The sequence below is a fragment of the Peromyscus maniculatus genome, chromosome 12, assembly GCF_049852395.1.
Source record: "Peromyscus maniculatus bairdii isolate BWxNUB_F1_BW_parent chromosome 12, HU_Pman_BW_mat_3.1, whole genome shotgun sequence".
Taxonomy (NCBI): Eukaryota; Metazoa; Chordata; class Mammalia; order Rodentia; family Cricetidae; genus Peromyscus; species Peromyscus maniculatus.
In genome coordinates, this window is record NC_134863.1 from 29,184,062 (window position 1) to 29,198,310 (window position 14,249).

General features: G+C 40.4%; 1 protein-coding gene across 6 annotated transcripts in view; it reads left to right on the forward strand.

The window, feature by feature from the left end:
- The window catches only part of Gsk3b (glycogen synthase kinase 3 beta), a 163,536-nt gene that overhangs the window by 47,695 nt on the left and 101,592 nt on the right, over positions 1 to 14,249 (forward strand). For 4 of the 6 annotated variants that reach the window (XM_006975732.4, XM_076548847.1, XM_015994618.3 and 1 more), the window contains exon 2: positions 10,613 to 10,806. In XM_006975732.4, the coding sequence (XP_006975794.1) occupies positions 10,613 to 10,806 (194 nt within the window). Of the gene's footprint in view, positions 1 to 9,513; positions 9,655 to 10,612; positions 10,807 to 14,249 lie in introns of those variants that run through there. The other 2 variants (XM_076548849.1, XM_076548848.1) reach the window with 2 other exon arrangements.

Here is a 14,249-nt window from a genome sequence, read left to right on the forward strand (position 1 = left end):
CAGTACAATTTTTTTAATCAAAGCTAGTATGTGATTTAGTAAGATCTGCATTTCATATCCCCCCTTGCTTATAGAAAAATCATGCTTCCCTGTTTTCTGTTCATGTTCTTTCTGTTCTTGGAAGAGTAACAGCTGATGTTGAGCAGTTGATTATTCCTTTGCATTGTGATAAATTTGCTTAAATAGTTTGTTCTGATTATATAATCTTCAATGATTTGAAGTTAGTTTTTGAGCTTTAACCTTCTCTTCCCTGCTTTCAAATTGGTTTTCAATTTCCCCTTTAGGATTATGGCTTAGCTTAGATGAGATACTGTATGGTAAACTTTGTATACTATACCATGCTTCATAAACATATTGCTTGTGATGTCGGTGTGTGATAATTATGATTGGCCCTAGGCAGGATTGTCGAATAGTTTAGTTGTCTTTGTCGTATCTTTTTAAGTCTAGGGGATTTATTTCAGTCACTTCAGCTGTATGTAGTTTCTGAAGTGTACTGGCAGCTGCAGGGTTTTTCACTTATATGAGCAGTTACTTTACAGTCTGCTGTGTGCGTAGGTGTGAAATGGGGTCATTCCAAGAAAGACGAGATGAACATGAGCGTTGCCTTCGTGTAATGGATTCTAGTTGTTAAATAGTGATTAGTAAAACACATAGGAGTAAGCAGTAACCCAGAGAATGCAAACCCTGTTGTCAGTGATATTTACCAGCAATTTTTAGCTTAATAATCTTTCACTTTAAAATATGTGTAAAAGCATGTTTGTGTGTGAATTTGTGTGATGTGCCTTGGGGAAGAAGTGTTGTGGGGTATTTGTACACTGTGTGGAAATGTATTGCTGTGATTACAAAGCTGAAAGGTCAGTAGCTGGGCAGGAGGTATAGGCGGGACTTCCTGCAGAGAGAGAGGAAGGAGGAGATGAATCTAGACCAGCATCAGACACTAACAAGACAGGGAGGGCGTTGGACATACAGAATGAAAGAAAGGTAAAAAGCCATGAGACAAAACATAGGTTAATATAAAAGGGTTAATTTAAGTTATAAGAGCAGTGGAACAAGTCTAAACTAAGGCCGGGCTTTCATAATTAATAAGAAGTCACTGGGTTGGTATTTGGGAGCTGGCAGTACAGAGAAAGACTTGTTGCAAAGAAATTTGGTTATCTTTGGTGCATATTTCAGTGGAAGGCACACTTGAGTGAACTGCTAGCTTGTGTCTTTTGGGATGAAAGGGATGGGTGGTAGATCCCAGACAGACTTACTCCATTGTGAAATACTTAGAGTGTTAATTCTGGTGCTATACTTGGATCTGTGACTGGGCAAGAAACAAACCCTCATTGAATCGGAATCGGAGCTGTTAGAGAAATTGTTGCTTTATACTGTAAGCACTTAGAGTTAATTCTTTACTTCCATGCATGGTGTATTACTACACTGACAATCTGGAAACTTTCTTCCTTAAAGGAAGAAATACCATCTTTCTACCTTCCTTCTCAAAAATTGGGCAGTTTGGGAAGCGCATTAAAATTTTAAAGGTTGTCAAAGTGACTTGTGTACACCATGCAGATCTTTTAGATATCAGTGGTCAGTACTTATTTCTAAGATCTGCCTTGTAATTATTTCAAGTGTGGGGTTAGATCAGGTGAAATATTTATTCATTTCGGGCTTAGTTTGATTCTATTCTAGTTCATGGAAGCTAGAAAAAATAGAAAATAGGCTTGATTCTATGATTTTTAGTAAACTAATAATGAAGTTTCAGACTGTTAAATTAGTACAGTTCATTCTCATTTTGGGGTTATTGCTTTTTTTAAAGTACAGTTCTGCGTCTAAGAGAAGATAAAAAATAAGTTAATTAAAAGTAGTTCAAAACAAGTATAGCTATTTCCAAGTAAAATTTTGGGTAGCTAGTAGAGTCTGTTACCAGAATTTTCTGTGAACTATTTGAAGTTTTTTGTTTTGTTGAACACAGTTAGGTTTTGGGAGCTGGAGAGTGATATGCTGTCTTTTTTGGTTTTGATTTTTGGAGATAGGGTTTTTCTGTGTAGTTTTGGTGCTTGTCCTGGATGTCGCTCTGTAGACCAGCTGGCCTCAAACTCACAGAGATCCGCCTGGCTCTGCCTCCGGAGTGCTGGGATTAAAGACGTGCACCACCACCACCTGGCTGATATGTTGTCCTAATAACAAAGGCCATAGCATATTGTTGGAAGAGAGTAACTATTGTGCTTGCCTTAAACCCATGTGTGGCAAACACTGACCTGTTTGCAGTAAGTCCAGAATTACATTTTACTGTTGTAAAGGCGTTTATATGCTTTACCCCAGGATTGGGATCTGAGCAGTGGCAAGCACTGTTGTGTTTGGCCCGAAGTACAGTCAGTTCTCAAATTGTAACAGTTCTTCTGCTTGAATGGTCTTTGTAAATCCTGTAACAAACATTGCTGAGCACTTTCATTGTGCTAATAATAAGCAGACGGGAAATGATCAAGATAACCTCTGTTTTCCTAAGAGCTCCCAGTGGAGAGAGGGACCAGTGCTTTCACTAAGTATAGAACACTGATAAGCACGGCAGGAGGTCACAGACAGAGAGGTCAAAGAGCGTAGCGGAGCGGGAGGATCTTGTCCTTGTCTGCCCGGTAAGTCAGACTTCAAAGAATATGAAGTCTTGAGCACCCACACTACAGTGTGCTATTAAAAACAACAGAAATCCCAACACTGTTTGGTCAGGGTTAGCATTCCTCACAAGAACCCTTTGAAGTAGTCCCTGCTGTATTACAGATAGCCAGTTACGGTAGAGCGTGTGGTTCAAAACTTGGTGTTACCTGTCAGTTGGCTGTAGTCCTTTTGTTTTACTTGGAACATGGGCAGGCAAGGAGAAGGCCTTCAAGTATTGGTCTTGGCCACTTTCTTGTGCCTTAGTTTCGGACAGCGGCGGCGGCGGCAGCGGCAGGCAAGCAGTAGCAATAGCAGGTGGCACCCTCTAGTGTTTCATAGCTCTTGTGTAGGCCTGTTTCCTGGGACAGTCAGCTTTCCAGTTGTTACTGTTCCTGTAGGGTTCCTCAGCCTTTCAAGGCAGTTGGCCTTGCAGCGTGTGGACCTAGGTTTTGGGTTTCTCTGCCCTGCACCGCAGCCATTGTTACAGCTTGCGTTGGCCACTGTCGTGGCTGCCACCGCTTGAGAGGAAGCTGCTGCTGCTGCCTTTGTTTGTTTGTGTGTTTGTTTGTTTGTGTGTTTTCTGTTGCTCTTCTGCTGCTGTTGCCACCGCCTGGTTTGTAGCCTACCTCTTCTGTAACTGTAAATGCACCTGGCACCCCACTGCACTTGAAGCTCCGCCTCTGCGCTCTGTCTCTGCTGGGCAGTTGTGCATCGCCCTGCCTCTGATGCTTCTCAAGGCAGGTGCAGCTTTGGCTTGCTTTTGCAATCCAGCTGGCGGATCCACCTCACTTGCTGCTGTCAAAACAGCTGGAAACTCTCTCTGCAGCCTCTGTAGTGTGGTGTACCATGGCTGCCACCACTTGTGGCCACTGTCCTCTCTCACTACTGTCCTCTTTCTGCTACCAGATTAGTCTGCTCTAGTAGAAGCAGGCAAGAAGAGCCCAGTCAAGAAGTTCTTTTGACCGAACCTAATGTTGCAACATAAGGGAAGGCAACCCAGGAGTGTGTATTAGTTGGTTCAGAAAGTGAGCCAGATAGCCTTCTTACGTAGGCAGGGAAGAGGCACTTTCACCAATCACAAGGAATCTTTCATACAAGTGAGGGTTTGTGTTTGTACCAGTTATGACATTGTCCTTTTGTACCAGTCACAGCAGTCCTGCTAGGCCCCCAGGGAAAATGTATTCCTATCCGACCTAGGTGGTAATGATTGTCTCCTAGAGCAGGCCTTCTGAAACTCTTTCTTCTTGAGACCCCTTTTTGTTTGAAAACATTTTTGCCACGTCAGGTGTATCACTACCTAAAATAGGTATACAGCGCCAGCAAGGTTGCTGAGTGGGTACAAGCCTTAGGATGTGAGTTCGATCCCAGATCCCACAGTGAAGGGAGAGAAACTACTTCCAAAAGCAAGAGTGCACATAGACACCGAAAACAATGGAATTTTAAAATCTAAAACAAATATATGTATTATACCATATATTTACTGTTAATAAGTAAAATATATTTTAGAAAATTCTGTAAGTATAATTTTACTACTTATTAAAAACAATCAAATTTGCACACTGAGATGGATGTTTATTTTTACATAAATAATTAAATCGGGGACTATTCAATGTTTTATGATGTAGAGTATCTTGAGAATTTTTTTTGCAGTAGTAGGGATTGAACCCAGATGCTGTGGGATGTTCTGTACGTTAAATGTGTTGCTGTGATTGGTTAATAAATAAAACACTAATTGGCCAGGCAGGAAGTATAGGCGGGACAAGGAGAGAAGAGAATGCTGGGAACAGGAAGGCTGAGTCAGGAGATGCTGCCAGCCATTGCCATGAGTACCAACATGTAAGATACCTGTAAGCCACGAGCCATGTGGCAAGGTATAGATTTATAGAAATGGGTTAATTTAAGATAGAAGAACTAGATAACAAGAAGCCTGCCATGGCCGTACAGTTTATAAGTAATATAAGTCTCTGTGTGTTGACTCAGTTGGGACTGAGTGGCTGTGGGACTGGTGGGTGAGAGATATGTCCTGACCGTGGGCCAGGCAGGACTGCAGAAAACTTCAGCTACACCCAGAAGCTTCTACTTCTTAGGTAAGCACACGGCTGTTGAGCTGAGTTTCCATAGTTGGTGAGTAGTCTGATATTATGATGGTCAGTGCCAAGGTCACAGAATGGTAGAAGTACATTGACATAGTGTTGTCAACGTGGCAGCTGTTAGTATTATCCGAGAAATGAGTCTTTGGATAAATGTGTGGGTTATGTTAATTGAAGTGAGAAGCCCCATCCACTATAGGTTGTCCCATTCCCTAAACTTGGGGTCCTAGAATATAGAAGAGTGGAGAGAGTGAGCACTAGCATGCATGCAGCTAACTTCTCTGCTTCAAACTCTCGGGCTGTGACTTTCCTGTTGTAGTGTTCTGTACCTGCGCTGTGAGCTTGCGATAGAACTGTGGGGTACTGAATAGTATCTTTTAAAGTTTTCTGTTTGCCTGCATGTATGTGCGTCATGACATACGTGCCTGGTGTCTACAGGTAGCAGGAGATGGTGGGTGTTGGGGCCGTTGGTACTCAGGTTAGAGCTGGTACTGTAGGTTTACCACGTAGGTTCTGGGACTTAAACCTCGGTCCTCTGCAAGAGCAACAATTGTTCTAAACTGCTGAGCCCTCTCTCCAGCTTCAACAGCAATTTAAAAAATAAAACATTCTAATATAATACAAAGATATCTAATTTGTTTTGTATTGAGGGATGATGGTAGAAGAACATGAAAAGTTTTTGTTTTCTGTATAAACCATTTCTATAAGAGCAGAAAACTTGGTCTGTATAGTAAGAAAGACTGTAGTTCCTAATGTACGGTAGTCTAGAGTGGGCATCACTGTATGGTAAGGAGACTGTAGTTCCTAATGTGCAGTAGTCTAGAGTGGGGATCACTGTATAGTAAGAAGACTGTAGTTCCTAATGTGCAGTAGTCTAGAGTGGGGATCACTGTATGGTGAGAAGACTGTAGTTCCTAATGTACGGTAGTCTAGAGTGGGGTCACTGTATAGTAAGAAGACTGTAGTTCCTAATGTGCAGTAGTCTAGAGTGGGGATCACTGTATAGTAAGAAGACTGTAGTTCCTAATGTATGGCAGTCTAGAGTGGGAATCAAGGCATTTCAGGCAATATTTCTTGGTTGGCAGTTTGTGCTGTGCCAGCATGAAGTGCCCATCTTGTGTGTTTAGAGCCAGTGCCACATGAAGTGAAAAGCACGGTTCAGCACAGGCTAGCCCTTTCAGAAACACAGTCAGTCAATTGTTTTTGTTTGGTTGATTTTCTCGACTGCTTTAGATAGGATTATGTGGGGTTGAACTTTTTTTTTTTTAATTTAATAAAGGGTTTACTTAGAAATTGTCCTGGAATTTTTATATGCTGTTGTTAATTAGTGTTGACTACTTTTTTCTGATTTTCTGGTATTCCTTTTCTTTCCTCCTCAGCTTCATTTGCTCCAACGTCCGTGAACAATTGCACTGTGGCCTAGAGAGTTCCCAGAAAAGAGTAGGGACTTTTATTTTCACTGTGAAGTTTTAGAATTTGTGTCATTCTGAATCTGTAGGTCTCAGTTCTTGATTTTCCTTGGTGACTTTTATGTTGTTCATGTTTCTAAGCAAGTTTATTTGTTTTGGGAAAGCATCTTGCTTTAATAGTTGTTTTTTATCCAGTTTTTTAAGATAGAGTTGATTTTTTTTTTAACCTGAAAAATTGACAACAGCTAGTTTCTGTTTCTGCCAATCATAATCTTAAGGGAAAATTACTGTTATTTCTCTTCATGATCAAGAAATAATAGGTAGTGTCATTTTCCACATGATATAATGTTCTTAGGTGTGCAGTGAGTCTCAGTGCAGCCTCAGATGGCACGCTGCAGGCCTTTCAGTCTGTGTTATTTACATCAGGACTGTGTTCTTGAGGCAGGGGAGGTTTTAGAGATGGCGTTTTTGCCAACTCCGCTTCCCATTTCAGGTCACCAGAGCAGCCTGCGGACAGTTTCGGGCCATTGGCCTGGGTTGTGTGGCTTCTTCATGCTTTTTAGAAGTCTCTTGGTAAAACATGCTTCACTTGTTGCCTTTTCTCAGCTCTGAATCTTGAGAACTTTTTTTCCTTTAAGAAGGAAAAAATGGCTTTGTTAAATAAAGTATGCTTTAAGTTTTATGAATTCACATAAAATTAAAATGACAGTGCTAGAGTTTCAAATTTTAATTTCTTGAGGTGGGCTTTTGATATTTTTTGGATGTTCATTTCACATTTGTATTCTATATCTTAACAGTCTCCAATCAGACATAGTCCTTGGTATTTTTAGAAAAGCTTTGAAAAGTTTATTATGCATCTCTCTGTGTGTGTGTGTGATGAGCGGGAATGTTCCATCTGCAGGTATGGGAGCCTCGGCTCTTTCCCTCCATGTGGATAGGGCATTTGATGGGATATTGGGCTTTCACAGCCGGCACTTTCCCTGCCGGGCCTTCTCGCTGGCTGGAAGGTGGTGGTACATTGCATATCATCTTTCCATTATTTTCACGAGGGATCCATAATGATCGATATATTTAGGATCTCTTTACTATGCTAAAAAGCAGGAAGGTACACCTCGACGTTGTTCTAATTATAGCAGGAAATGTGTACCATGTAACCAGATTCCGTTTGTTACAGAAGAGCAGAGGAGTCAGAGGGAGGGCCTGGAGCTGTGCTAATTGCCACAGGTCTGCTGTTCTACCCAACAGACAGGACAGCTTTTGAAAGCCAATTTTATTTTAATGGTGGGTGTCATACAACTAGTATGAGAATTGTTATGCCCTACATTCTAAGATATTTAGTACTAAGCAAAGTGATTGTTTTTTCTAATGTAACAGATTTATTATTTTTAGTTTTTTATGAGGATTCTGATTTTTGTATGTTAGTGGTATTGTACAAAGTCATCTAACTTTTAGCAGTTAATTTTTAATTATTTGGATGTCACAGTCTAGTGTTCAAAGTTTTTATTTTTCATCTGCTTTTGGGAAGTATAAGCTTCAAGACATAATGTTGCCAAACTATTTTTGGAAATACCTTCTTGTAGTCAAGGGTGGGAAACTTTTTTAAAGATTGTTCTATATTCCAGTCCTTTCTGGCACTCTGGAGCCAGTCCTTTCACAGGCTGTCACCAGACTCTCTCTTTTAGGGGAGTGGGAAAGCATGTGAAGTTAGTCTTAGGCAGTGGCGAGGCTATGCATTGCAGGGGGGCACCACAGGCACTGGTACCTAGTGTAGAAGCTAGTCTCTCTTACTCGCTTTCTATTTGCATAGGAGACATAATAGTCCTCTTTGATGTCAGTGTTAAAGCGTACAAAAACAGTGAAGTGGGAAGTTATCTGGGGAAACACCACATCAGTCTGTATAGTTGTTATGCTGTTGCCAAGTCAGCTGATTCCAATGCCACTGACAGGCTTTTCCTTGGCACACCAATTGCTGATTGCCAGTTCAGTAATTGTTAGCTTTCCCCCAGTATTACCTTGTTGTATGCTTCAGCTGTTATTCATGTTGCGTCTTCAAAAATCAGTTACCTTAATGAGTTACCTTAATTGGTGTAAATTCTATCTTACTTTCTTTGCTTCAAAGAAATCTTAGTTCCTTTTCCTTTGTTTTTTTTTTTTTTTTTTTTTTTTTTTTTTTTTAAGACCAGGTCTCTCAACATAGCTCTAGATAGCTCTAGCTATCTTGGACCTCACTATATATACACAAAGCTGGCCTGGAGCTCAGAGAGATACACCTGCCTCTGCCTCTCTAGTGCTGAGATTATAATGCTTGCATCTCCACACCTGGCTCATTTCTGAAGAGAAGAGGAGGAGGAGGAGGAGGAGGAGGAGGAGGAGGGACAAAACTAAGAATTTTTTTGAGGAGGGAGCGGATAGAGTTTACAACCAACTGAGAAATTGTAATTAAGATAACTATAGTCACAGTTTTGAGGATGGAACATGATGATTTAGAATTAAAGTAGGTTTCAGAACATCATTATGATGTAAGTGAGCAGTTAAGAGCTCTGAGGACCACAATATATATTGTGTTGACTTGTGTGGCTATTTGTGTGCATACATAATAGTGTTATAGATAGAAATTTTGGAGTTAACGTGTCTTTCAACAGGTGATACTGTGCTAATTTGAAATTGGTATTAGTAATAAATTTTTTAGTGTTTTGATTTGAAGCTAAAGACATAATGCCAGAATACCTGTAAATCACCTGGCTATCCTTTTTAGAAATCATTTATACTTTTCAGTCATTGTTTTGTATCTGATATGAAGGGTATCTTTTTGGTTTTTCGAGACAGGGTTTCTCCGTGTAGCTTTGCGCCTTTCCTGGAGCTCACTTGGTAGCCCAGGCTGGCCTCGAACTCACAGAGATCCGCCTGGCTCTGCCTCCCGAGTGCTGGGACTAAAGGCGTGCGCCACCAACGCCCGGCTGAAGGGTATCTTTTAAGGAAAGGTGATCTCACAGACATTGCATATTGACTTTTGTCTGTATTAAGTGGGTATACATATTGGTCATTGTATGCTACGGACATTTTGGGTATTTATCAAACAACTGGTATTTGATAGGGAAAATGCCTGGGAGAGTTACTTCTTCACTAGGTTAGTATGAGTTCAGTTGGCATCTTAAAAAAGAAGTCACATGATGGAAGAGAAATAGAAAAAGATAAAGTTCAATGAGGCTAAAGAACTTACTTTAGATACACATATTTTTATACTTTGCATTAGATTGGTATTAGATTTGTTAGGAAAGAGCAGAAAGAGTTGAAATTGTCCTTTCATCATGATTGTTGTTTCTAGAACTTAGGTTTATTGTGACATCACTAAAAGAATGGTTTAAAGCTCTTGAGAACCAGGTGATAGGTAGCCTAGGATAGTTTGGAATTCAGAGACAATTGTGGACTATCTAATCAAATGGGAAGCTGGTCTCGAGCTTGAAGGGGACTGTATGGATTGCTGCTAAGGATGAGGCAACGCAAAAAGGTAAGGAAAGGTCTGTAAATGAGATGAGGGTATATAGGTAAGCCACACACGGGCTCAGTTTCGAATGGGTTTTATTGTGCTTTGTTTTATGCATTTTCCCCAAATTAAAGTTCTTTTCCTCCCAGCACTTGGGAGGCAGAGGCAAGTGGTTCTCTGAGTTCAAGGCCAGCCTGGTCTACAGATCGAGTTCCAGGACAGCCAGAGCTACACAGAGAAACCATGTCTCCAACCTTCCTCCCCGCTCAAGTTAATTTTCTCATGTGACTGTTTTCTCAGAGGCATTACACTAATTTTGTTAAAAGGGAATAAGATAAAAGCAAAACCTCAAAGCCTTACTTTCCAGAAGATAGAATGGTCAGAATGGAGTTGGTGTACTTACTCATTTTTAGTTACATTTATTTTGTTTTCAAGTAAACAGCCTTTAAAAAAAAAGTTGGACAGAAAGTCAGACCCTAAGGGAGTCTACCATTTGGACTTTGACTTGGCAACTTTAATTTTGCTGGGCTTATGTATGTATTTTATAGACTCTAAGTATGTGCCCAGGGTGGCATTGGGTAGCCTGGCCTGGAGTCCAGGCATGAGCAGTGATACCTGGCTTCCCATTTGTTGCTTAAAAACGATGAATTCTTTCCCGGTTTCCCTCGCACACTCCTTCGATCCTGTCTCCCTCCCTGTTGTCCTCTGGTATTACCCTTCCTCCACCTTTCTCCCCAATGCATTATTTAATGTGAGCACGCTACATCACGTTCTAGGCGCTTGTTTTCAGCAGATGACGTCATGTATTTAAATGAAGCAGAATGGACTTAACTAGAATGGCTAAGTAAATGGTGGGTTCAATCGCCTGTAACTGAAAACTGTCTTATATGCTAAACTAATAAATATTTAAGTCAAGACTGTGTTTACTTGGTATGTGTTGGCAGTTTTGCTATACACTTTTCATGTTTGTTTAAATCCTTCTCTTCCTGTAGGAGACAAAGATGGCAGCAAGGTGACCACAGTGGTGGCAACCCCCGGACAGGGGCCTGACAGGCCACAGGAAGTCAGTTATACAGACACTAAAGTCATTGGAAATGGATCATTTGGTGTGGTGTACCAAGCCAAACTTTGCGATTCAGGAGAACTGGTTGCCATCAAGAAAGTTTTGCAGGACAAGCGATTTAAGGTAAAACCTGGTGCTTGCATCTTTGTTACTGTATATAGATTTTTAAAATTACATTGCTCTTAACCACTGAGCCATGTCCCTTCCTTTCTTTTTCCGTTCTCTGCCCCTCCCCTCCTTCCCTTCCTTTCCTTCCTCTCTCCTTCCATTCTCCTTTCCTTCCGGGGTCAGTACAGCCCAGACTGCTCTGGAACTCAGGAGCTTCCTGGGGCTCAGCCTGCGTGGGGCTTGAACTCAGTTCTCACTGGTTTGTTTTGTCACTTACATTGTACTTCCTATGTGATGAGAACCAGCAGTGCACTTGGTGACTGTTTTTTCTTGTTTCACGATCTTGTTAAATCTCTATCTTCAACAGACAGCTGCTGGAGTGGGGGCAAAATTATATAAAAGTAAAAGATACATTCTTAAACTTGACTTAAAAATTTTTTTTTTTAACTACACTTATTTTAGTTGTGTATATAGGGTTGAGGGGAGACATTCCTGCTCGGGGAAGTGTAGAGGTCAGAGGGCAAAACATAGGACTCTCCCCCTACCCCCTGTGTGAAACCTGGGGATTATCAGGCCTGGCATCAGGCAGTTTAAGGAATTTCTTAAAGGATATTTCTTAAGGCCTGGCTAATCCCTGTGATCTAACAATCCAGGCTTTTTGCCTATATATTTGCATATATATAAAGAAATGGGCCAGACAGTGGTGGCGCACGCCTTTAATCCCAGCACTAGGGAGGCAGAGGCAGCCTGATCTACAGAGTGAGTTCCAGGACAGCCAGGGATAAACAGAGGAACCCTGTCTGGAAAAACCAAAGGGGGGAAAATTTACTTCCTAGAGTCAGGTTGGTTAGAGGATAGTGACGCCCAGGGGATTTAGGCGTGCCTACTTGAATTCTTGATACTTGTTGATGAACTTGGCACAGTGTATGGGCTATGGCTAAGCTCTTCCCTCTGTTGGAATTTTTAATTGGGATTTCATTAAGCTTATAAGTTGGGAAGATCTGGTATTTCAAATGTTGAATTGCATAAGAATAAGAAATACTAATTTTTTAAAGTCTACTTTTTGTTTCAGTTTTCCTGACAGGGGCTATTCTTAATAAGTTAATTCCTGAATTTTTTTGGTTTTGGTATTACATTTGATCACTTACATACTAAAAAGTGGTAGGCTTCATTACTCAGCTCAGGTTCTTTACATTCACTCACCCCTTCTGTGTAGAATTTAGTCTTTATTCTCTTTACATACACAGTGGAGGCCAAAATTAAAATAAAGTGAGTTTTTGTTTTGTAGGGAGTGTCTGTGGTGAAGAAGTAAACTTCAGCTAATTACCTACTTCATGTAGGAGACCTTTAGTTATAAGACAGACAATAGGTCAGTCAGTCCTGAAAAGTGACTTTTTAAGTGTTTGAATCTGGCTTTTACAATTTGAGTATCAGTAAACTGCATTTTTAATTATTGATTTTGGTTTTATTAGCTATTAATTTTAGTTTTCCTTTGTATTGTCATAGATTTCAAGTCTCCTGTTTGGTTTCACTTGTGGTTGGGATAAAGAGAAAATAATGGGTGTGAAATCAGTACTGTTTTATTGTGAATATGTACTCCTATGTATAACATATATTTTGAAGGATAAGGAGAGATAATATCTAGTACTCTTAGGGATTTGAATTAGTACATGCTGGTGCTCATGTGAGATTTTGGGTCATTTTCCCATCTCCCCCTTTAAAAATGTCTTTCCTCTTTGTTGTACTTTTTAAATATAGTGATCTCATTTTCAGGCAGTTTAAGTTATGTGGAAAGCCTATCAACAAATAGTTTTATATATTTATATCTTTTTTATATAGAAATGTTCATTGACTCTTAGAGTTTAGCTTCTGTTTATTAATTGGAAGCTGAAAGACACGTGTAAGAAAAACTGAAGAACTGAAGGGTGCCCCTTGTAGAGCCACACAACACCTCACACAGGTAGCACAACCCATTCTGAAGACCTCAGCCCAAGCACCTGAGGACCCCACAGAGCCACACACCTCCCAACTCACATCCAGCTTTCCAGGATCCACTATCACCAACCTTGGCTGACCAAAGCTTACTTAATATAGAACAACTAGATTTGGAGAGACACAGCAAAAGGCAGCAGAGGAGAGGATTGTAAAAGGCATACTGTGACCCTTGGTGGCGCCTGTTCAGGTAGATAGTAGCAAACTCAAAAGACTAGGGTAGAACCTGGAGCCCTCAATAAAAGTTCCATCTCTCCTGCACTCTGTGTGTGGCTCTGCTGAAAGAAGAAAGGTGATTTGAAGAAAAAGAAAAACATGTAACTAACAAAAATTGAATTTAGTGAAGAGACAGAATTGCAAAAGAAAAGTGAAATGGAAATGATGCTGGAAATAGAAAACCCTAGGCTAAATAGAAACCTCAGTAGTGAAAGTCTCACCAACAGGGTGATTGCATGGAAAAAGGAGTCTGGATTGGAGATATAGAGGAAAGCTAAATGAGAAAGTTTTTTTTTTAAAAAAAAAAAAAAGCAAAGAACATCATGGACAAGCATTGGGACATGATGAAAATGAAAAGGCCTAATAGATGAATCATGAGAATAGAAGAATACCATAGTGAAGACATAGAGGTTTTTTTCAATAAAATCAGAAGTTTCAGACCTAGATAAAGAGATGCACATCTGAGGTCCAAGAGACCTAGGGAACACTAAATAGACAGAGCTAGAGAAGAAACTCATCAAGACATAGGTATTGGAAGCTGCAAGACAGAAAGATCAACTTAACTTACAAAAAAGCAGCACTGTCACTGTCATAATAATACCCGATTCGTTTGTTTGTTTGTTTGTTTGTTTTCTTCCCAAGACAGGGTCTCTCTGTATAACCCTGGCTGTCCTGGAACTCACTTTGTAGACCAGGCTGGTCTCAAACTCAGAGATCCACCTGCCTATGTCTCCTGAAGGCTGGGATTAAAGGCACACGCATGCACAACAACTGACTCTTTTTATTTATTTATTTATTTTTTGTAAAGATTTATTTATTTTTTGTGTATACAGCATGTATGACCAGAAGAGGGCACCAGACCTTATTACAGATGGTTGTGAGCCACCATGTGGTTGCTGGGAATTGAACTCAGGACCTCTGGAAGAGCAGTTAGTGCTCTTAATCTCTAAGCCATTTCTCCAGCCCAACAACTGACTCTTGACAGAAACATTTAAAACTGGAAGGTCTGGGAGAGATGTATCCAAACTCTGATGGACCACAACTATAAACCCAAACTGTTATACCCAACAAAACTATCCACTAAGTTTGAAGGAGAAATACAATTCTTCTATGAATAAAAACAGATTAAAGGAATTTATGAACACTGAGCCAGCTCAACAGAGGATGCTGGAAGGAATATTTCAATCTGAAGAGAAGGGTAAACACACTCGAAAGTACAAGGAATAAGTGAGTACTAGGACAGCTAATTC